The sequence below is a fragment of the Trachurus japonicus genome, chromosome 22 (genome assembly GCF_045865225.1).
Source record: "Trachurus japonicus isolate A0001 chromosome 22, Traja_1.0".
Lineage (NCBI taxonomy): Eukaryota > Metazoa > Chordata > Actinopteri > Carangiformes > Carangidae > Trachurus > Trachurus japonicus.
Genome location: NC_140928.1, coordinates 10,808,436 through 10,830,611, shown reverse-complemented (window position 1 = coordinate 10,830,611; position 22,176 = coordinate 10,808,436). Strand labels below are relative to the sequence as shown.

Here is a 22,176-nt window from a genome sequence, read left to right as displayed (position 1 = left end):
TGCAAGAAAGGCGCGTTGGAGAAAGAAATGACAAAATGAACACCAGTGCGGGGTCGGGAGTACCTTTATTTGATTTGAAATTCCAATTCGGTCACGGGTACTTTAACCTCTGGGCCAAAGATCATCCAAGTCCAAGGTGATCCAACTCCTGTTTGACACCTCTGCGTAAAATCTCCTTTTACAGTCTACGCTCTTTAGTACACCTGGAGAAACCCTGTAACATTCCTTCTGCAGCGCCTGATTGATGTCTATACAAAAATGTAGAGCAGCTCAACCTTCAGTGCTGGCCAGCTCTGGTCAGGTAAAACTTTTTAAATGTGCAGTTTTTTGTTTTGTTTTTACATTTTGTAAATATATATATTTATATTAACCATTTACAATCCTGATTATACAACTATCTAATTAGCAAAAATGCAGGCACTTTACTTTCAGAACTTCCTTAGTGCCTATAAATAGGAAAAAAAAAAAACGCCACCCATTTACATATATATAACTATATAATAGTACTGTACTTAAACATAGGAGCAGTCTGGAGCCTCTGATCAACCACAGTCAGCAGTTACAGCCATAATTACAACGCTTGTTGCATATCACAGTCTGGCTATCTGGAGAAGACAAGATTTAGGAAAAAAATGTAGTTATGGTTTTAACAGATGTACTGAACCACATAAATCTCTACACGAGCTGCTGCCAGAGAGTTTTTAAGGAAAGTCCTGGATCAGAAACAGTTCACTGCATTGTTGAAAAGAATAAAAAAGAAAAAAACCCATAGGACAAGAAAAATAAAAATGAAAGGATGAAAACTGAAAGACAGGAGATGTTTCCTCTTGCAAACAGAGGTGACGATCACTCAGCTCACATGTATTGAACTGCACACAGTGAGTGTACAAGGTCACTTGCGTTCAGAACCGGTGCGATGAATAAAAAATATAAGAAGTAGCTAATGAACTACTCCTACTCCTCTGCTCGCTCTGAAAGACCAACATCTTGAGAATGTCCTCATCCTGTGTCCTTGTGTGGAGTTACTTCATTGATCATTTCCAACTTTTGCTTTAACACCTAATCATAATGCTGAATATGAAACACTTTGACTGATGTCTAAAGGGAGACTCTGTTGCATAGAACAGTAATTGCAAATACATCTGATTCTAAAAAAAACAAAAAACAAAAGTTACATCCCCTCCCAAACGAGGGAATATTAATCCTTTGTGAATTATCTGGCCATTTATTTTGGCAGGAAATTAAAAAAAAGAGAGCAGCAATTAAGTAGCAGACCTGCTCAAATATCTCAGTCTGTGTAGTGAAAAACTCATGTTGGATGAATTTAGGCGCTCCGCCGATCACTGCTTTAACAAGTCTTTGAGCACGGCTCCGGCGCTGGCCTCCGCTGACACTGGCACAGGTGTGAAGGAGGGCAGGGCTTCAGAGATGGGCTTCATCAGCAGGTGACCCCCCGAGCCGCCGGAGCTGGAACCGGCGAGCAGAGGCACGGCAGCCGAGCGAGGGGCCAGGAAAGGATTGGACTCGCCGGCTCGCTTGCTGGCCGCTGCTGCAGCTCCTAAGAGGAGAGAGAGACTTCGATTTAAATAAGAGGCGACGTGTTTGGGAAAGTAATAGACTAACAGCTCCCGTCTGACATGACTGATTAAGCGGGAGAGAGAGAAACATCCTGGCGGCGGTTTCTCCCCAAAGGGATCGTTTACCTGCGGTGGTGCTGGAAGAGGCGGCGCTGGTTCTTCTTGGAGGCACGGCACTCAGAGGTTTGATGTCATAGACTGGAAGCTTTGGTGCTGGCAGTGTAGGTGTCGACTCTATCTCCAGGAACCTCACAAACATCTCTGAGAAGGACTGCAACAACGGAGGACAAGAGAGGTGTTTTAGACAAGTGAATTAGTGAACAGACTCAGATTTTCTCTATCACTGTCTGGTGTAATAAATGTGGATTCACACTAGCAAACAATGGTTGGATGAATTTAAATTCTCTGCATAATGCATACATTGTTGTCATCTTTTTGTAAGTTCCTTGAGCACAATCCTGTAAGATCATACTGGGATGAGGAGACTTTTATTTTGAAGGACACGCATAAACACTGCAATATTTCTTACATTCACTTAAGTGTTGTTAATATATCATACTAAATGAAACATTGTGATGTAGCAGGAAGTTCACACAGATTTTTCATCTTGGATTCGATGGGAAGCATTTCCTTCTCTTTCACACTTTCACCAAGGCCGGATAAACAAGTGCACACTCTCATGTAAACAATAGTTAACATGCATTATTCTCTCCTCTGTTTGTTCTGGACTTTCCTCTGAGAAAGCACAGGGACCCTGTTGATACCCTGTTCCTCTGTAATTGCAGCCTGCTGAAAGACAGTCCTGGGAAGTGCGACCACTGCTCATTATACAACACAAAGCAGAGTGAGACTCTCTGTTCATGAGCTGCTCTCTGTCCCACTGTTCAGGTTGGAGTGTACACACAACAACTGTCTTTAATTACTACATTATTATATTATTATGTTATTATCGTTACCGAGTTGAGCCCCTGGCCGCTGGTGGGCCTCTGTGGAGTATTTGGGACACTTTGCGCTCCTCTGCTTCCCAGCCAGCCCGACATCCACCCGGTGACGCCGTGCCGTCCGTCCTCCTCCAACATCTACACAGAGAAGGACGAGAAAAGGTTGTTGAATTCTCAGAGGAATTAAACTTTTCAAAACATCTCAGACTACTAATATTCCACGATAAAAATACACAACTGCAGATTTTTTATCCTTATTTGACCAAAAAGAGTTAATGGTTCTGTCTGCTCCTGTTCATTCAGACTCTTTTTTTTTTCTCTTTTTCAAAAGAGTGGATTTTCTTCTGTTTTTAAAATAATGGCTGGATTGTTTCAGTTTTAATTGCTCTTGGTTTCCTCTCTGCTTGCCACCGCTTTCTGGAAAATTATTTTGTGGATTCACTCACTAGTTAAACTCGTGTACAGGCACTGCGATTCACTGCTGACAGCCCACACTCCTAGAAGGAACTTGTGGCTTTATCATTCACTGCCATTCATACTCCCCTAATCATCAGCGTCATTTGCTTGGCAGGATTCAGCCAGATGGACCCCATATATAGGCTGTATGGATCACAGCCCTGGGCTTAAAAAGGCCCTGGAAGGAGGATACAAGCTGCTCCACTGAGGCCAATTCTGAAGAAACGGCTGCTTTTGTAGGACACTTGGCTGCCGTCAAACACGAGTTGAGTGGAAAATTTAAATAGCATTAACAGGAGATGAGGGCAAGATAAAAAAAAAAAGAAAAGAAAAGAAAAAGTGGAACGACCTCCAACACAATAAAAATGGGTCTTATGATGAGTTGTAATCACATTTGCCCCGCACCCTGTATCTGTTTTCTCTTTAGGAGTGTTGGGTAATTTACTTTGCAATCGCTGGACGGCGTCCCACAGGGCTCCTGCCAGAAAATCTGCCTAAGGAAATGCTTTGTCTTTTAGGGCAGGCAAGACTGCAACTGTTGGACAGTGAGTTTTGCAGTTGACTGTCTTTCAAGGACATGTTTAACTAATCAACCATTTCAAAAAACTGATGATCATCAAAACATTACACTAGAAATAAACTGAACTTGCTGTGTCGGTGAGTGGTGGAAGCCCTGAAGTATTTTAATGGTTATTATGTCTTGAGAAATACCTCTGTGAAGCTGAAGACTGTGCCACAGCAGTGTTGATTTCACTCTGTAGTATTTATGAAACTATTTTTATATTTCAACTAGAGAGCTGTAAATGAGAGACCTGGACTCAAGTCAGACTCACTGCAAGTTACAAATCTGACAACATTTTCCATGAGAGCTTGATTTGGTCTCACCGACAGTCCAGGACACAGTCGCCTGTAAAACCGCAACCTGTCACTTTTTTACAGGGATATAATGTGTGACTTAGTGAGCTTTAGACAGACTGTTATTTTTAGCCTCAGACAGAGTTGGGCTTTCTGTTTTCTTCTGTCTAAACTAAACCATGCTAACAAATGCTAGCTTCATACTTACCAGACAAACACTTGGGAAACATTAGAGAGATTAGGGGTGGGGGAGTGGGGGCGATTCATAACAGCATAGTATTTCAATATTTTGTGTGACAATATTGTATCAACACCAACTATCAATCTTTTATTGTGTAAACTGCAATTATGAATCTACGTTCTTATTGCTAGAAAACAAGTGGAGGTTTTATGACTGTGTTGATCAGTGTGTTTGATTGACGATCCCATTTTGCAAGATCAGATGAATTTGCAGTTGCAAAAGGTTAATCAATCAAAATACACCACAAAATGTTATTGCAATATTCAAGATATCCAAGTGCTTAAAATCACAATAATATTGTTCTTCTCACAGCATAACCAGAAGCTGTGAAGTGGTGTTCAAACATAATGTATGAGTGTTTGTTTTGAATATACATACTATAATTCTCCTGCAATAATAAAATGTAAAATCAAATCAAAAAACAAACAAAATAAATAAATTAACCACAAATATGCATTGCAACTAATACCAATATGCTAATAAGAGATTTAGAAAAGAAAAAAAAAGGTTTAAAATGACACAAAATAGCTTTTTTTCCCATGAACAGAAGAGGAGTATTTAAAGGTTATTATGACACATATGATTTGAGGCAGACGCCGCGTTTCTGTATTTATCATAAGTCACTGACTGATTAGAAACTGGATCATTTATACAGTCCGCTGCCTAAACACATAATCATCACATTGCTCACGCAAATTCTTTGAATGCGAGTCAAGACATTTCTCACCTTATCGACGTCTTCTCGGCTCAGGCCAAGAACACTTCCCATGAGCCTCAGTACGTCGGCACGCTTGGTCTTAGGTGTGTGGAAGTATCCCAGGAACAGGTTACGCATCAGGACTCTGGATACACAACAACATCAATAATAACGAGTCATGATGTAATTTAAGCTTCAGAGGACGTGGTCTACATCCAGCTTCTCTTCAAGCTGCGTAAATTATCAACTAACTAGACATGTATGATGCTGAATGTGTGTTTATCTTTGATTCTCTTGGGAAACAGCTTTATTTTAAGATTTATTTCAAGCAACACTTGACAGCAATTACTAGGGATGGGAGGGTTTATCTCTTCCTCATCTCATTTATCTCCAGAATAACTTCAGGAGCCAAGAAACACAGCCTTATTTTCAGCTTTGTAATGGTCATCTGACAATTGAACATGTTTTTTTTTACAGATTTTTGCAGATACGTATCAAGGAACAATTAGTCAGCCTGTAAAGGAGAAGCCTTATCTGAAAATAAAGAAACACTAAAATCAGAGACACACAGTTTTCCAAAGTGCTAAAATGCTAAAGGTTCATGACCGGATATTTTTTTTTATTTTTTCCAAATTTACCACAGTGCAATGAAAACCATGTGAGCGTTAATTCATTATCTCATTTCGCAAACGAACAAAGGACTGAATGAACCTACTTGTCTATTTTTCCCTCTGTGCTGTTGAGAAGATTCATCAGTTTCCTCTGCGCCTCCTCCAGCATCTCCTGTCTCACATCCACTGCAACACACACACGCAAGGACAGTTAAGTCGGTTCAAGTCCCTGTTGACCCTGTTTGTGCCTCTCAGGTATTAACATACCACTGAAGTCATAGTCTCATGAATGATAAGATCTTTGAATAACACTTGTCCTTGTTCTGAGGACATTTCCCAAATCCCCAAAGAGTCTTGTAGTTATTGGGATGAAGAAATATCCTGTCCATTGCACAATAAACATCCTCAACCCATGAGAAGTTGTGGATATACCCCCCTGGCCTTGTAGTCAGAGATATCCTCGCTTTTAGTTAAATGAGCAAAAAGTTGAGGATATAAGATATTACAAATTAAGACAGAGGATACACAAGAGGTATAATATGAGAAATGGATTTATGTTATAAACAAGAGAGAGAAAGTTTTATCCCCAAAAGATTAATGTTACTTTTTCACACGAAATATGTGTAATATTTGGTTTAGATGTTACCACAAGACTGATATACACTATGATTTCTTGTTACTTGGAAGAGAAATTTACTTGAAATTTGAGAAACAGATTAAAAACACTTTTATACTTCCAGCTGCAAACTGAATACTTTCTCATCCAGATGGATTTAAGAGGCTTTAATGATCCTGGAAATTCCTGGAGAAGTGTTGTAAGTGTTGTTACAAAGATGGTCAGGTATTTACTGGACATCGCATTCTTGGCTCTGTGGCTTGAATGTAATAGAAACTCAGTGTTTGCTTCTCATCGCAGCACAACACTAAATCAACTATTAATAGACCCAATGTAAATTTCCCATAGGCAACTGAGTGGGAAAGAAAACACATGGCCTCATCAAGTTTAAACAAATGTGTGAAAATCAGCCAGAGGAGGCTGAAAGAAAAGCAGTCTGAGAATTTGCTGTGACGTCATGTTCATATCTGAAAGTGATAAGAGTCAAATCTGCTGAGTATCACTCTAAAAGTAATAGAGGAGACTCTAAGCAGTGAGGTTTCAGGGGGCTTATAGTTTCACTTATTATGTCTGCTATTCAGCCGGTGATAACACTGAAATAGAAATATGAGCTGGGAGAAAGACAAAAGACGTCAAAGCTGTCGAGACAGTGAAAACCATAAAGAACTGCAGATTCCTACCATAACGTTGGACATAAATTGTGCAGAGAAGACATTTATTTAGCCATAAAACGGGACAGCTGAAATCTATAAGGAGTCTTCTATCATAATCTAGTCGTTCCTGTTCAATGTCTGCAGTGGAAAAAAAAACCCTGTGTGGATATGTAGAAACCGACTCACCTTGATTTTTCAGCTCCTCGAGCTGCTCCTCCTTCAGGTCGAGCTGATCTGTGAGACGAGATGCTGAATCTAGAGCAGCGTTGGCCTCGTCCAGGTTCATCTGAGCACAGAAACATTAAAGAACTTCACTCAATGAAAACTGTACGTCTTCACTTTTGAAAGCATACGTTGACAATAAATAAATAAAAGATGTGAATTGATTCTTGAATAATCAGTTATTGATTGTTGGTTTACCTGTAGGGCAGACGCTTGGTCTTCTAGCCTAACTGCCTTGTTCTTCCACTCCTGCTTCTCCCTCTTGAGCTTTTCAAGCTCCGCTGAGTACATGGCTTTCTCTTCTGATGGAGCAAAGACGGAATAAAAATGTACGTACAATTAATAATCTTGTAATATATAATTAAACTACAACATGACAAGATACTAACAGGCTGGTGAAATCTACATGTGTGCATTGAATAAGAAGGTATAAGAAGCTGTGTAACTTGCCTTGTTGAAACTGCTCTAGCACCATCTGCAGGTTGGACAGCGACACTGCGTACTGGTTCACCTGCTCCTGCGACGTTCTGAGCTGAATGAGCGCGTCGTCCCTCTGCTTCACCACCCCGCTCAGCTGCTCCTGCAGAGACTCCACCTGCATGGAGGCCTGTTGGCTGGAGGACGCAGGAGGACGAGGAGAAACACAAGATGAATGACATAAACATCTGAACTTAATTTGTTCCCCACAGAATGAGACAGAGCGCTCTACAGTGTATAAAAACAATATCTAGTGATAGTGAAATACATTTTGGTGTTATGCCCTAAAACATGCTTATTAAAGACAAATAATATGGGACTGAAGACTCAAAAGAAAATGAGGCGCCTTGTACCACAACAAACCACAGTAAGATCTAATGGACAGATGTGAGTTATCATACACTGCCTCACCACTTAGATTTAACTCAGTAATAGCTGAGAGCCTCCCATTGGATAATTACTGCATTGATGATTATGATTCAGCTGGCAACAACTTATCTAACCCTAACTGATACAGTCTCATTTCTTAAACAACCATGTTGGAGGAAGACGCATCCTGTGGTCACGGAGAAGATATTAATCTGTTTCAGAAGCCTCAAATTATTGGTATCAACTGTGAGACTACTAAAATTGGGGTAAGAACTGTCCAACGCATTATTAAAAACTGGAAGGATAGTGGGGAACCATCATCTTTCAAGGAAGAAATGTGGTCCAAAGTGACCCCAGAGTCCAGACCTCAACCCCATTGACAGTCTTTGAAAAATAAATCCAACTCTGGACAGAAATAAATGTTGTGACATTGCAGAAGCTTATTGAAACGATGCCACAGCAAATGCATGCCGTAATCAAAGCTAAAGGCTTTCCAATGAAATATTAGAGTGTGTGACTTTTTTTTTTTGGACGGGCAGTGTTTACACAACACGCTATTTTGTTTAGTATTAAGTGGTTCATCATAACATCAGTCAAGGAAATCAGAACAAAGATGCAGCTCTTGTCCTAGAGTCTCGAATAGAGCTGCTATAAATCCCTGTCTTTTATTAGCCTGCATGGAAAGTGCAAGGACACTCTTGTGTAAAATATTGACTTCTGTGAGGTTATTCTAGGTATTTCTGCTTTTTTCTATTTCTTCCCGGCCGGTAAATCACTGTCACCACTATTTTATGCAGTTCTACCATTTCCAACAAGTTGCAACAGACCCAACGTGTGTAAAATCCAGATCACATGTGCTATCAATGTTGTATTTCAGCATCACATCTGATACGCATACACAAACTGTAGGTTTAGTTTATGCTAACCTGGCATTCTCCACTGCATTAGAGGAGGTGGCCAGTTTCTCATCCAGCATGTTCACCCTCCGCCGCAGCTCAGTCTCCCTGTCTTCCGCTGCCAGAGCTTCTCTCGTGTACGAGTCCTCGATCTCCAAGAGGTGATTACGCAACCTCTCCAGCTCCAGGTTGAGACGCTGTTCTTTATCCCGCACATGCTGAAGCTGTGAAGGAAACAGAAACCACTGTCACGTGTGTGGATCTGAGAGAAATTCATAATCATGGTAAGATTGATTCTTTTTCATTATTTCTAGTCTTTGATAAAACTTAAATGTGTTCACTGAGTTATTGAAGATTATACAGTGTGATTCATGACAGAATATCTGCAGCTGGATAACAAGAAGCATTATCACCTGTTAGTTGTTATCTAAAAGTACAAATACCGTGAACTCTCCTTTTAAAAGATGGAAAAAATTTGGAGATTAATAAATCCTCTGTATTTTTCTTTGACATACCCAAAATGTTTCAACTCCAAACAGTGAGCAAACACAGATGCAGGGTCTCAGGCTTATTGAGCAGAGTTCTCAACAGGCCCAAAAATTCAACCCGAAACCGGCTCACCCGACATCCGACTGTCAACCCGAGTTTTTTTTTGTTTTGTTTAAATGGAGGGTGAAAAAAATGCCGATCCCCCTGTGCGCCAAATACTGTGGCTCAAATACAGTATCTTTAATCACTGAAAGTCAACCAATCAATCATGTCCCAAAATTATATTACCAATAATATTACCAGGCAGGTTTCAACGTCAGCCTGGGTAGCGCTGCATTTAAAGCAGAAGTAAGCGGAATGTTTGTGTTAATATAAGTCTTAAATAGTTATATCTTCCGACAGCAATCACTTATATAGAGTGTTTGGTTTGAAACACAGGTCTGTCAGTCACTCTGCTCTGCTGTAAGCCGAGGAGAAAACTTTCATTGTATCCTACAACCTTTATCCAATGAGGAGAGAGAACGGCATAAAGGGGCGGTCCTCTCTGTGTGTGCAGCCAAGGGATGCGCGTGAATGTGGTGACGTAGGGACGAGGGCGGGGACTGCTAACTCCATCGGCTGACAAGAAGTTAGCCAAAACGACCGGATCGCTTACTTCTGCTTTAATGAGCTGTCAACACTTTTCCTGCACCTGAACGCTGACTGAACTTCGCTCACACTTCACACAGCTCAGCATATCTTGTTTTAGTATTTTTTTTTTTTTTGGTAGAACGGAATTCAGCATTCTTTATCTTTATAATTTGCATATTCTTCTTTCTTAATTATGATATCCCTGCTGTCATCCCCCTTACACACACAGCAGACAATAACCAAACTTCAACAACATAACATTAAATAATGATAATAATAATTTTTACGGATAAAAACTATTCTGTTTTTTTTTTATCTCTCTCTCTCTCAATTAGTCGGCCCAAACCGACCCAACCTATCGGGCTTACTCGGGTCGGGCTCGGGCTCAGGTTGAAATTGAGATTCTATTATTGAGTAGATATCATCGGTCATCCTACCTCAGTCTGTACTGCGGTGGTCTCCATTTGCTTCTGCTTGAGCGCCATCATCACCTGATCCCTCTCGTGCTGGAAGGCCACAGCTTTCTCCTGCATGGACTTCAGTTCGTTCAGGAGCTGATTCAGCTCACCAGACTTACCCTGCGTCACATCATCAGAAAGAAATCTCACATCAATGAAACTGTATGACGCATAAAAAGGAAGACATAAACGCTAAAATGATGCAAATTTTCCTCTCACTGACCTGCTCTTTGTCCTTGAGCATCCTCTCCACAGTTGCAGACTTCTCACTCATCGCAGTCAGTTCGAACTCCTTCTCCCTCAGCAGCAGAGACACCTGCATGTTGGTTTCCTGCAGCGCTCTGAACTCCGACTCTTTTTCCCGGGAGCGCGCGGCTACGAGCTCGTTCTCCTCCTTCAGCTTCCTCACGTCCATTTCCAGGATGAGCGCGCGCTCTTTCAGGTTGGTCACGGCCTGCTTCAGCACCTCGTTGTCATTCTCGCGGTTACGGAGCGCCTCGCTGACCTGGATGAGCTGGTCTCCTTTGGTTTTGATGAGCAGGTCTTTCTCCCTAACCGATCTCTGCTGGGCGTCCAGCCTCTCTCTGACCTGCCGAACTTCCTCGGCCTGACGACTCTGCTCGTTCTCCGAGGCCGATGCGGAGTTGGAGAGCCGGTGGTTGTTCTCCTGGAGGGTCCTGATTATGTTCTCCCTCTCAGCCAGCTGTCCTCGTAGTTGTATGAGTTCTTCCTGCACTTTCCCACTGCTTACGGGTGAAGATGTTTGTTGGATCGGAGCATCGGCTGCGAGAGAGAGTTCACTTGACTGAGCAGCTACAACGTCAGGACTCTGCGCTACACTGTCCAGCTTACCCAACAGGGCGTCCTTGGTGGAGCTGAGCTGAGTGATGGTCTGCTGGACCTGCGCCAGCTCCTGACTCAGATTTCCCAGCCTCCTCTCCTTCTGCTCGTAGCTCTGGATCAGTCGAGTGTAGTCCACCGACAGCTTGGAGCTGCAGTCGCTGTCGGCGGAGACCTGACCCTGAAGTTTGATCAGCTCCTCCTGCAGCTGGGCCGACTCGTGCTGCATGTTCTTCACCGTGGTGATCACCTGCTGCTTCCACTCCTCCATCTTCTTCACCTGCTGCTTCAGCGTGTCCCTCTCCTGCAGCAGCTCCTCGAACTGGTTGCTGCTGACGCCTCCGGAGCCGGAGCCGGGTTCTCCTCCCGTGGTCTGCAGGACGGTCACCAGGGTTTGGCACTTCTGGGTCAAGGCGTCGATCTCGATGTCTTTCTCCCTGATGATGCGCGACAGGTTCTGGATGGTCTCCTTGAACATCTCGTGGCTCCCTGAGGGGTCGGTCATGTTGGAGAGGCGCTGATTCTCCTGCTGAAGCTTCAACAGAGCCGCTTCCTTCCCCGCCATGATGTCCATGAGGCGGTGGTAGTCGGAGCGGAGCTGGCTGTTCTCTCTGGTTTTCTCGTTGAGCACAGCCAGCACTTGCTCTCTCTCCACAGCGTAGGCCTGCATCTGCTGCTGCAGGAACAGGACGTCCTGGCTGTGCCCGCCGACTCCGCCCATGGAGAGCCTGGCGTGAAGCGCCTGGATCTCCAGATCCTTCTGCAGGATCACCTGCGAGAGCTTACCCACCTCGTCGCGGGACACCACCAGCTGATCCAGCTGTTTGGTGAGCGAGAGGTTCTTCTCGTTCAGCTGGCTGATCTCCGTCTCCTTCTCCTTGATGCCTCTCACCAGTTTCTCTATCTCTACCTTCGACAGGTCGTGTTTCTCGTTGCCGTTCTCCTGGTTGAGAGTCTGCGTCTTGTCCTCCTGCAGGATGACCTCGCCCTGCATGGGCGGAGAGTCGGCACGGCCTCGACTCACACCGAGCCCGTCCACCGTGTGCTGGAGACGGGCGATCTCTTCGTCCCTGGCGTGTATGAGGGTGTCGTAGTTGAGCGTGGTCTGCTGGTGGCGAGCGTGAGCCTGCTCCAGCTCGCTCTGGAGAGCCTGGAGAGACTCGTGGGAGCGGAGGAGAGATGCCTGCATCTCCTCCATGGCTCTCCTCAGGGTCTGGACCTCTTCCTCCAGGCCGTTCCTGGACGACTTGAGCTGAGTGATCTCCGTCTCCAGCTCCGTGATGATGTCCAGAGTCCTGGGCTCGGCCAGAGGTTGAGGTCTGCTCTGCTGGTCTCTGAGACGATCGATCTCTTCTTTCAAATGGCTGTTCTCCTCCTTCATGCCCCCCAGCTGTTTGTCCTTCTCCTCTAGTGCCAGCCTGAGATTCTCGGCTTCTTTGGTTGCTACTGAGATATTGTTCTCCAACTCCGCCTGTAGATCCGCAGCGTTCTGCTTCAAAGTGTCCATGAAGACGTCCTTCTCCTGCAGCAGGTCCGTCAGCTGCTTCTGTCCTGAGACTGTGATGGAAAGCATCTCGTTGGTGTCTCTGTGGTCGGACGCCAGCTGCTCTATGTCTCTCTTCAGCTGAGCTATCTCCATGTCTTTCTCCTGGTTCAGCTTGATGGTGCGTTCGAGTTCCGTCTGTAGAGCCGAGGCGTCCATGGAGCGGGATCGCGTCAGCTCGTCGATCGTCTGCTGGTACTGCTTGGCCTGTTCAGCCACCGTCCTCTCGCTTTGCCTCAGTTCACCGTCCAGCTGATTCTTCTCCAGCTTCAGAGCTTCGATGCGAGTGTCCTTCTCCCTCACCGTTCGGTTCAGAGCAGCCTGGTTTTCCTTCAGCTGCTTTGTTAACTCCTCTACTTTACCCAGAGCCTCCTCGCTCTCCGTCTTCAACCTCCCGTTCTCCATCTTCAACTCATAGTCTGCGGACATCACCTTCTCTTGAGAGCTCCTCATCTCATCCAAATCTCTCCTGAGGTCGGACAGCTCCCTTTCCTTCTTGGCCAGCTCCTCTTCAGCTCCTTGTGCTTCAGTTCCTCTCTCCCCTGCATGATCCAGCTCTGCTTTAGCAGCAGACAACAGCTCCTCTTTCTCCTGCAAAGTCTTCCTCAGCTCTGTGATTTCTTTTCGTGCCTCCCTGCTCTGCTCGTGAGCTTGTCCCAGTTTGTCTTTCAGCTCCTTCGCCGTCCGTTCCAACTGCTGTTTGCCCATGTGAAGGTCATTCAGGGTGAAAGCGCTCTTGCTCACTTTCTCCTTTTGGTCTTCCACCTCTTGCTCTAGTGTCCTTTTCTGGTCTTTGGTTGTGTTGAGCTCTGCAGTCAGTCTCGTCAGCTCTGCCTCAGCCTCCTTCAGCTGTCCAGAGAGCTGCTCCTTCACTGAGATCATATGCTAGAGACAAAGAAAAGGTAGAAACAAAACCAAGTCAATCTAATGTCAGTTACTCTTACAGGTCAGTTATACACTGGTAACAGGTTTTGCACCCTTTCAGGTCCCCCCAAAAGTGGACACACATAAAATCATCATATCATTATTTTTTCTGCATAAATCTCTTAAACCACTTCAGCTCTGCTCAAAACTGAACTTAATGTTCATTAATTTTCAGGATTTAACGCTTTAAATACCAGTTTGAAGACTTGTTGCCTCTTGCTTTATTTAAAAAAAATTTTTTTTTAAATTACCACCAACATTGATGTCATTGATTTCATTACTATTTTTTATGTGGCGTCAGATTTAAAATTTTTCACCCATAGTTTTGAGCAGAGCTGAAGTGGCTTAAGACATTTATGCAAAAAAAAAAAAGCAGAAAAAGATATTGATTTCTTTTGTGTGTTCATTGTTGGACATGAGGGTCCAGAAATGATGAAAAAAAACCCACAAGGGTTAAAAAATCAGACAGTTTATATATTATTTCACACATAAATATGATCACAATATCTGAGATCACAATGTGGTTAAAACCACAGAATACGTTGTGATTATTTGTTTTTATATCTCAGCCCTTAGACCTGCATGTGAATGTCAGAAAAAAGACTCTGAGTAATGTCAGTGACACAGTAACAGAGTGATCCACTGTGATCAGTCGGACCTGTGTTGCCTCCTGGTTCTGTCGGTCCAATTCTTCCAGCTCAGACATCAGAGTGTCTCGTTCCTCCACAGTGGCTCTCAGGACCTTCTCTCTCCTCTCCAGCTCGACCTTCAGATCCTCCACTGTCTCAGATTCTCCAGACTCAGCTTCGTTATTGCTACTGCCCATTTGTTCCTCTGCCACTTTGAGTTCTTCTTGCAGATTCAACTGTAATAAAACGGTGAAAGATAAATAAATAATTAAATAAAGGTTTGCACCTCAGGATCTGTTATAAAAATGCAACAGAGCTCAATTATTTCAAGTTTTTTTGTATCTTGACATTATTAGATCAGGAGTTATCAAGTGCAACCAATCAGTGAAATAAAAAATAAAAAATGTTTCAGTTCACTGATGATCGCTCAGTAAAGCAGTCAAAGATATTTTAGGCAGACAGTAATTAAAACAATCAGATCAGACCTTCTCTTGCTCTAGGACTTCCTTTTCTTGTCTCAACGCTCCAATAATGGTGTTCAGCTCTAAGATGTCTGCATGCTCAACTTCTTCCTTTGGTTCTGCCTGAAATAGTCGAAAAAGTAAAAAAAAGAATAATTGAACCAAAACTGTAAAACAAATAATCAGAAAAACCTACAACTACATGTTTTATAATCACACTTACTTCATCCAGGTTTTTTAGTCTCTCAATTTCTGTCTCTGCAGCTGGAGAGAAAGAAATATTTAACATACATGACGGAAACACAAAATAATGCGTCTACACAGAACAGATTTTAGGTTTCAAGAGCAAAAAGTATCACATAGCAGAAAACTGATTCAGCATTTCTTATAGTAATTAGAAGCTTTAATTATGCAGATTAGAAACAGCTGTGTTCAGTAGAAGTGCACCTGTTAGATTCTGTCTCAGGACTTGGATCTCGTGGTCCAGCTGGGCTTTCTGCAGAGCCTTCCCCTCCTGCTCTTGTACTCGTGTCTGGAGCTCAGCGACAGACGTCTGCAGCCGGGTGTAGTTCTGCAGCAGCCCGGCGTTTTCCTCCTGCGCTTCATCCCTCTCCACCTGCAGGGAGGCCTGCTTCTGCTGCGCCTCCTCCAGGCTGGCAGACAGCTCGGCCAGCTGCTTCTCCCGCTGCTCTGCTGCTTCCTGCAGCGACCGTATGGATTTCTGGAGCTCAGGCAGCTTGGAGGCGTCTGATGAGGGACTGGTTTGACCACCTGGAGAGAAGGAGGTGGCGAAGGAGTTCATTTTGTGTCTTGTATCTAAGAAGAAACACTAAACACTAAAGGCAAAGTAAAAAAAAGTTTGACAAAAGTACAATATTTGGTAAAACATTGCATTTTCATTTTCTGAAGTCACAATAACAAATGTCAGAGTGAGGCTGACCGCTCTGAATCTGCTCCTCCAGCTCCTCTATCCTCTCCTCGTACTCCGCCAGCTCCTCTCTGTGTCGCCGGGTGACGTCGGCCATCTTCTGCCGTTGGGCGTCCTGCAGAGCCGTCAGTTCATGCTGATGTTCGTCCACCTCACGACTCATCTCCTCTCGCAGCTCCTGCACCACAGCAGCGAGGACATCAAGGTTACATTCTCTGTTATTAATCTGTGTGAGACTTATACCCTACTAAAAAGCTATAATAATTACCTTAATGGTCCTTTGAAGTTTGAGAATCTCACTCTGGTCACCATTACCAGCTCCTGCTGCTGTCGACGCCTTGAAGAAAAATGTAGGTATGTGACTTCAAGTGATACAATTCTAATGTTTTTTTTTGTTTTTTTTTTTTACAAATGGCAGAAAGGAGGAATTGAAACAGTCACACTAATAATACTCTGAGATGGTTTATTTAAAGGTCCAGTGTGTAATAAATGGCAAGGTTTTTTGGCAAAATCTGAATATACTACCCATGAATATAATTGTATAAGTCTAAGTGTATAATCGCTATAAAATAAAATTTGTTTGGCTTTCATAGCCTTATAATTATTCTTTCATATTTCATATCGAGTGTCGCCATCTTGCGCCGCCATGTTTGTATGGCAGCCCGAACAGAAAATCCAGCCAGCCAGAGAGCTTCGTGTTCATAAATTAACGAAGAAGAAGGCAGAAGGAAAGAAATAGCAGTAGGAAACAGCAGAGAGTGAATATGGTTTGGATCTTCACCTCATCGCTCCTAATCCTGAAATACTCCCAGTCATGATAAACAAGTTTTTTTGTCCTCGGGGGCCACCGATTGAGCGCTGCAATCTAGAATCTGAACGCTAGATATCACGATTTCCCCCCTATTTTAAACACTGGACCTTTAAAGCATTAAAAACTCTTTCCAGAAAGAATCTATTTTTCCAAAGGGTAAGATTTATTTTCACAGGGATACTTTCTCCAGGAGGAAGTCAATCCCATGGACATTGTGTGGTTTAACCTGGGGACTGTTTCTGGAGAGTAGAGTTGGTATTGTGTATTTTAAAGGTTCATTTTCATTGTTTTTAGCAAAACAAACAAATATTTGTCCAATTTGAGGTCCATTTGTCCAAATAATTGCACATGTGAAAGATCATACATTACGTTGTCAGTGGTTCAGAACATCCTAACGGTTCAGCATCTCGCTCTGTTTCAGAAACTCTGATATTCTGGTTCTAATGATTTTTTTTTACCTGAGACATTCTCCTCCAGTGCGCCACCTCCGCCTCCAGACGCATGACCTCCGTCGACAGCCGGTTGATCTCTTGCTGTGACCAAATGACGTCGCTGAGGTCCATTTCGTCGCCATGGAAGCCCTGGTTGGCCCCCGAGGGCCGTGACAGGTAAGAGGAGGCGACAGAGGAGGAGGTAGTGCTGGAGGAGGAAGTGGTGACAGGCAGCACCGCGGCGCCCAGGGAGGAAGACTGGGCCGTGTGCTGCAGCTTCTGGACTTCCTCCTGGAGTCCACTCTGCCGAGCTTTAAGGTGACTGATCTCCACCTGGAGGACACAAGTTTAACTTCAGGCTCATATAATGAATCATAATTAACATGAATGACATGACATGGATGTGTACTTTCCAAATATGGACGAAAGCAAATGTACGTACATCTTTCTGTTGGAGAAGAGCTCTGTATTCTGCAGACTGTTGTTTAATCTGGATCTCTGAAGCCTCCAGCTTCTCCTCCAGCTCTGCATGCAGCTTTTTTAGTCTGTCATGCTGCAGCACAGAGAAAGAAACACAAGTAGTAAACAACACAGAAATATGAAAAAATTAACATATTTCTTGTCTCCGTTGCAGACAGGTCAGACATCACTGTTATGGTGGTCTTATATCTGTCAAATAGTCAGTGCTTCTCTGCTGTGTTTGTCTTATGAAGACAGAAATCTGTGTGCACAAAACCTGAATATAATCAACTCAAAATAAAAGGTTTGCTCTTCTGTTAACCCTAAATGACCCTGGTGACCTTTGACGGCACAAACATGGTCTTTTCATCACACAGAAACGGAAACAAACCATAGTTTGGAGCCAAAGTTACAAGTCTTACAAAGTAGCTCTACCAGAGTACTCTGCCTGTGAATGTGAATGTCAAGGTTATGTCTTTAAATTAGGGTTATATAGTACCTTCATCTTCCTTCTTTAAAAGAGCTTAGTATTTTAATTTCCTACAAATGGCATCGGACCCTGAAGTTTTTTTTTTGCAAAAGTTACTTCAACAGGTCTAAAGAGCTGCTGCAGATTTTATAGCACTCCTATAACATGTGTTACGTGGTAGAGGTGAGAGCATTCTTACCATACTCTTTCCAACCCTGACATTACTACAAACATCAACTCACACAGGAACTACTGCAGCTCTGGACCATACAATCCTGAGGTTGTGGTATATGGGTCTTTTTTTTTTTACAGGAAATATTTTACTTGCCAACAATGGTGTAAATAAGCAGCTTCATTGTTTCAGGGCCCTGGTGTCAGTTACATTACTGGCTCACTGTGGTGGCTCTCTGGGACAAAGCCTGTGTTATCATGTTATTAGTTGCACCTATGCCTTTCCTGTTATGACAAGTGAAAAGGTCCACAGTGACAAAGGCCTGCAGAAACACTCCTGACTCTGAGTCAGTGAACAAAGAGTCTAACCTCAGATTTCTGAGTGGTAAATGAGGCCTCCACTTCAGCCAACCTGGAATTGGACACCTGCAGCTCTGTGGCAGCATCTGTTGTTACATGGAGAAAAACATTGAATATATCACTTACAAATTAGTAAAGTAAATACTTGAATAATACCTGTAGTTGAAAAAAAAATGAAAGAAAATCAAAGCTGCATGGATGATTTCCACCATAAACACACTAAAAGAACCAAAAAGACCATCATTAATATTATTATTCAGATATTTGATAACATAGCTTTTAAAATGAGGAATGTTTTTCAGGTTTATCTGCCAAGACTCAGAGCACAATCTAGAGATAATAACTGCTGACTTTTTCCATCTCAATCTTTGCCACTGTCTCTCTCAGACAGACAGACAGAGACAGAAACACACAGTCACACACAGATACACAGAGGGAGGGAGAGAGGAGACGGATCTGTTTAGCTCTTCTCACATGACAAACAAACACATGCCCGGCTGAGCAGACCAACATTTCAGGAGATCTTGTCTGAGCTATGTGATCTTAACAACTGGACGAGGCTCAGCCAACACCGGGCGTTCATTCCTACACAAACTAAAAAGGAAACGTACAAGAAGATCCAGAGTCAGCTATCGTCTTCAGTTTACTGAAAGGACGGGCTGCTACGGCCTAATGCTGCACAGCTGCTCCCTGCACAGCGATAAGAGTTCACTTCATAGTTTTTTTTGTCAAGAGCTGTGAGGTGGAGATCTGCGACCAAAGTTCTCTCAGCGTCAATGTTTTATCACTCATCGTCTGTTTGCTTTAGCGCACTGGCGCATTTGGGTTTAATTGGACAAATATGACGGTGAACTTTAAATATGAATCATGACATCTTGATTTCATTAGAAATCCAGTCAGAGAAAGGAAGTTATCCAACAAAAATAAGTGACACAAAACTGTGACTGAATGTACATTTTCATCGTGCAACAGCATTTTGGTAGAATAATTACAATAATTATTGTGAGCAACCTGCTGTCACAAAACCGAATCTCTGTAATCTGTGTCCCCATCAGGGCTGTTACAACATCTCTGCTGACAACGAATGAAAGAGTGACTACACACTCTGACTATGTTTGCTTTAGATTTTATCACCAAATTAATTTCTATTTCAAACTTTTACTTTAAAAGGGAAATGCTGCTATAGATGAAAACGTTAGACATGTAGCCTAAGCCTATACTTCAGAAGAAAAAAAACAATGCCTGACTTTGGAAACATCCCTCTAATGTGGACATTTAAAATCAAACTTTGTAGCCACATTACAAGAAGCAGCTTGCATGAGGACAACAGCAAACAAACACACTGACAGAAGTGACAACATTAATATCACTTCATAAGCTGTGTCCTCTTGTCCAAGCGTCTAAACTCTGCTGACACAACGTCTGTGGCCTGTTGCTCCAAATTCCTTCTCTGGTGCTGAACAGTAAAGTGATCTTCACTGGAAAACCTTGTGGGACACTGCTACGTGGTGGAACTGACTCAGTGGAAGGAAATCCAGGGTTTTGGTTGAAGTTTATTCATAGTTATATACTGTATGTTCAGTGAGCTTGTACCACAAGAGCACAACTAAATACACATGTGTAGCATTATTTGAACATATATTATACACTGTGACTCAAGTAATTAAGTACTTAAGGTGTTAATTCAACGTTACCGTTAATTTAGAGGATGTCTAAAAGTATATGTCAAACACTTAGCTAGTAGTTGTCAACCAAAGATTAAATTGTGCAACTTGTAAACATCCACTGATTCCAATTAATTCAATTTTTATTGGCAATTTTGGAAATTGCATTAGACATTTGTACTATTTTCATATATATGGTAGGATTTATTTCAAGATGGTTGCAATAGACAGTACTAAATGACAACTGAATGAGTCTTAGGATTGTTTCTTGCACCAATTAAGCAGCTCTCCTCTGCTATATGACTAAATGCCTGGCTGGTTCCCTATAAGACAGCTTTTCAGAGAGAAGTGCAGTGTCTAGTTTTAGTGCTGACATTTGCCTCACATGATTACAGCTGAGCATGCACTTACAAAACAAAATCTTTGTGCTCCTGGGTCCATTTATTGACAGATTCACTAAAAACACCAATTAGCCGATATGTAGGCTACCTACAGTATGTGTCTGAGTTTGTTCATAACACCATGTATAGCCTAATGTTTCCCAGTTCTCAGACTCAGACAACTTTATCTCCTGGGGGCAATTCAGTTTACCTTGACAAAAAAAACTGAAGCAAACAAACAGGAGGAGAAACAGTGCAGCACAGCTAAATCAAAAAGCCTTAAATCAAGATAAACTAGACAGTGTAACCACAAGGTACACAAAATAAGTAAGCTGAATGAATAGATGACAGCTAACTTTTTTTTTTTTTTACTAGGAGCACAGTGGCCCATAATTTAAAATGTTATGAGTGCATCCAGAAAACGTGGGGATAGACATCATAAATTTACTTGGACAGCAAATATTCACATTTCCTTTTCATTCATGATCCTCACACACACACATTGTCCTGACACCTGTAATAATGACAGATATCAGATTCTCTGAGCTGCCGCTTCCACGTTTCACCAGTGTTAAAAATAAAAACAGCCAATTAACTGGTTGCACGTGTGCAAGTAGATGGAAATTTTACTTGCACTGTCTCAAATTTTAGGGGCAAAGTCTGGAGCCCTGAAACGAGAGCTGAGTCTGATGATGTGGACACACAGACACATGAACACAAACTCACCTCCGACTTCTTCCACTCCCTCCAGTAACATGTCTTTGGTAAAGTTTGATATCTGTCCGGTGAAAGACGACAGGCTGCCGCCGACCTGGCCCAGAGACTGGCCCAGGCCGGAGCCCAGTCCACCCAGCCACGATGACATGATCCTTCAGGTAGGGAGTTATACAAAAAAAACAAAAAAAACAAACAAAAACAACAACAAAGCCGAGCCGAGCCAAGCCAGGCAAAGGGAAGAAGGACTGGGGGAGAGGAGGACGAGGCGGAGCTAGCTTAGCTTAGCTGCTAAAGTTAGCTTGGTCATTAAAATCAGCGCTTAAAACAAAAACTACAGAAAGGCGGTTCACTTAAAGAATAAAATCCGCTTTTAATCCTCAGCAGCACAGTGTCTGTCCAGGCTGAGGGTCGCTCATGTAGCTCCGAGCCGGTCCGGGGCTAGTAACAGCTGACGGTCCAACCGGAGGAATTTGTCAAGACAAGCGACATTTTTATCCCCGGTTTAACGGCTGCAACGGCTCCGTTAAAGCCCCGCTGTCCTCCGCTGCGGACCGGAGGGAGGGAGCGGTGCTCACAACAGTTTGTAGCCGGGAGTCCAAACAACACGGCGTCCAGAAAGTGCCACCTCAACCGCTGCTGCAGCCATTATTATCAGCTCAGCTCGGCTCGGCTCAGGCTGTGGTGGTGGTGGCGAGCGGCGATGGCTGTCAGGTTTGACGTGGACACGGAGCGAGGAAGTGGTGCATTGTGGGATACTGGAGGACCAACAAGATCAAGGTGCGTTCAAGATCCTCAGTCGAGAGTCAGGAATACTCTCAATTCAAAGATCACGTCCCCCAGAATATGTCAGATCTATAACATAGTTATAATTTTGGGAAAATATACACTGGAAAAAAATTCTCTTTCAATAGTGTGGTTTAAAAAAACACACACAAATACTTTAGTTCCTTAAGATTATTAGCAAATGAACAGGAGAAAGAGTCTCAATGAGATAAAGTGACTTGGATTTGTGTTTACAATTTGTATTTATGTATGTCTTACGTATTTATTTTCTGTATTTAAAGCCTTGTATTTTATTGATAAAATACTCTCCATTTATACAGGGGTTTCAAACTCATTTTAGTTCATTTCAGGGGCCACAAACAGCACAATTTGATCTCAAGTGGTCCAGACCCAAATATAGCATAACCTAAAAAGTACA

The 22,176-nt window shown here is 43.0% G+C and overlaps 1 protein-coding gene across 2 annotated transcripts; it reads right to left on the bottom strand.

Annotated features, from left to right (window-relative positions):
- Nucleotides 1-48: 48 nt before the first annotated feature.
- On the bottom strand, nucleotides 49-21,699 carry trip11 (thyroid hormone receptor interactor 11). 2 transcript variants are annotated; one of them, XM_085768005.1, is made up of 21 exons: nucleotides 20,985-21,699; nucleotides 18,224-18,300; nucleotides 17,198-17,308; nucleotides 16,783-17,088; nucleotides 15,782-15,850; nucleotides 15,526-15,691; nucleotides 15,033-15,356; nucleotides 14,809-14,849; nucleotides 14,610-14,708; nucleotides 14,154-14,360; nucleotides 10,412-13,456; nucleotides 10,168-10,308; nucleotides 8,642-8,835; nucleotides 7,320-7,483; nucleotides 7,068-7,171; nucleotides 6,834-6,933; nucleotides 5,483-5,564; nucleotides 4,798-4,912; nucleotides 2,534-2,656; nucleotides 1,704-1,848; nucleotides 49-1,558 (listed from the first exon to the last, which is right to left on the bottom strand). In XM_085768005.1, exons 1-21 carry the CDS (start codon nucleotides 21,121-21,123, stop codon nucleotides 1,341-1,343), a joined length of 5,970 nt encoding a protein of 1,989 aa, XP_085624131.1. In that variant the 5' UTR covers nucleotides 21,124-21,699; the 3' UTR covers nucleotides 49-1,340. The 2 variants fall into 2 exon arrangements, with proteins under 2 accessions (XP_085624131.1, XP_085624132.1); XM_085768006.1 differs by having other exon boundaries at nucleotides 1,109-1,555.
- Between the last annotated feature and the right edge of the window lie 477 nt (nucleotides 21,700-22,176).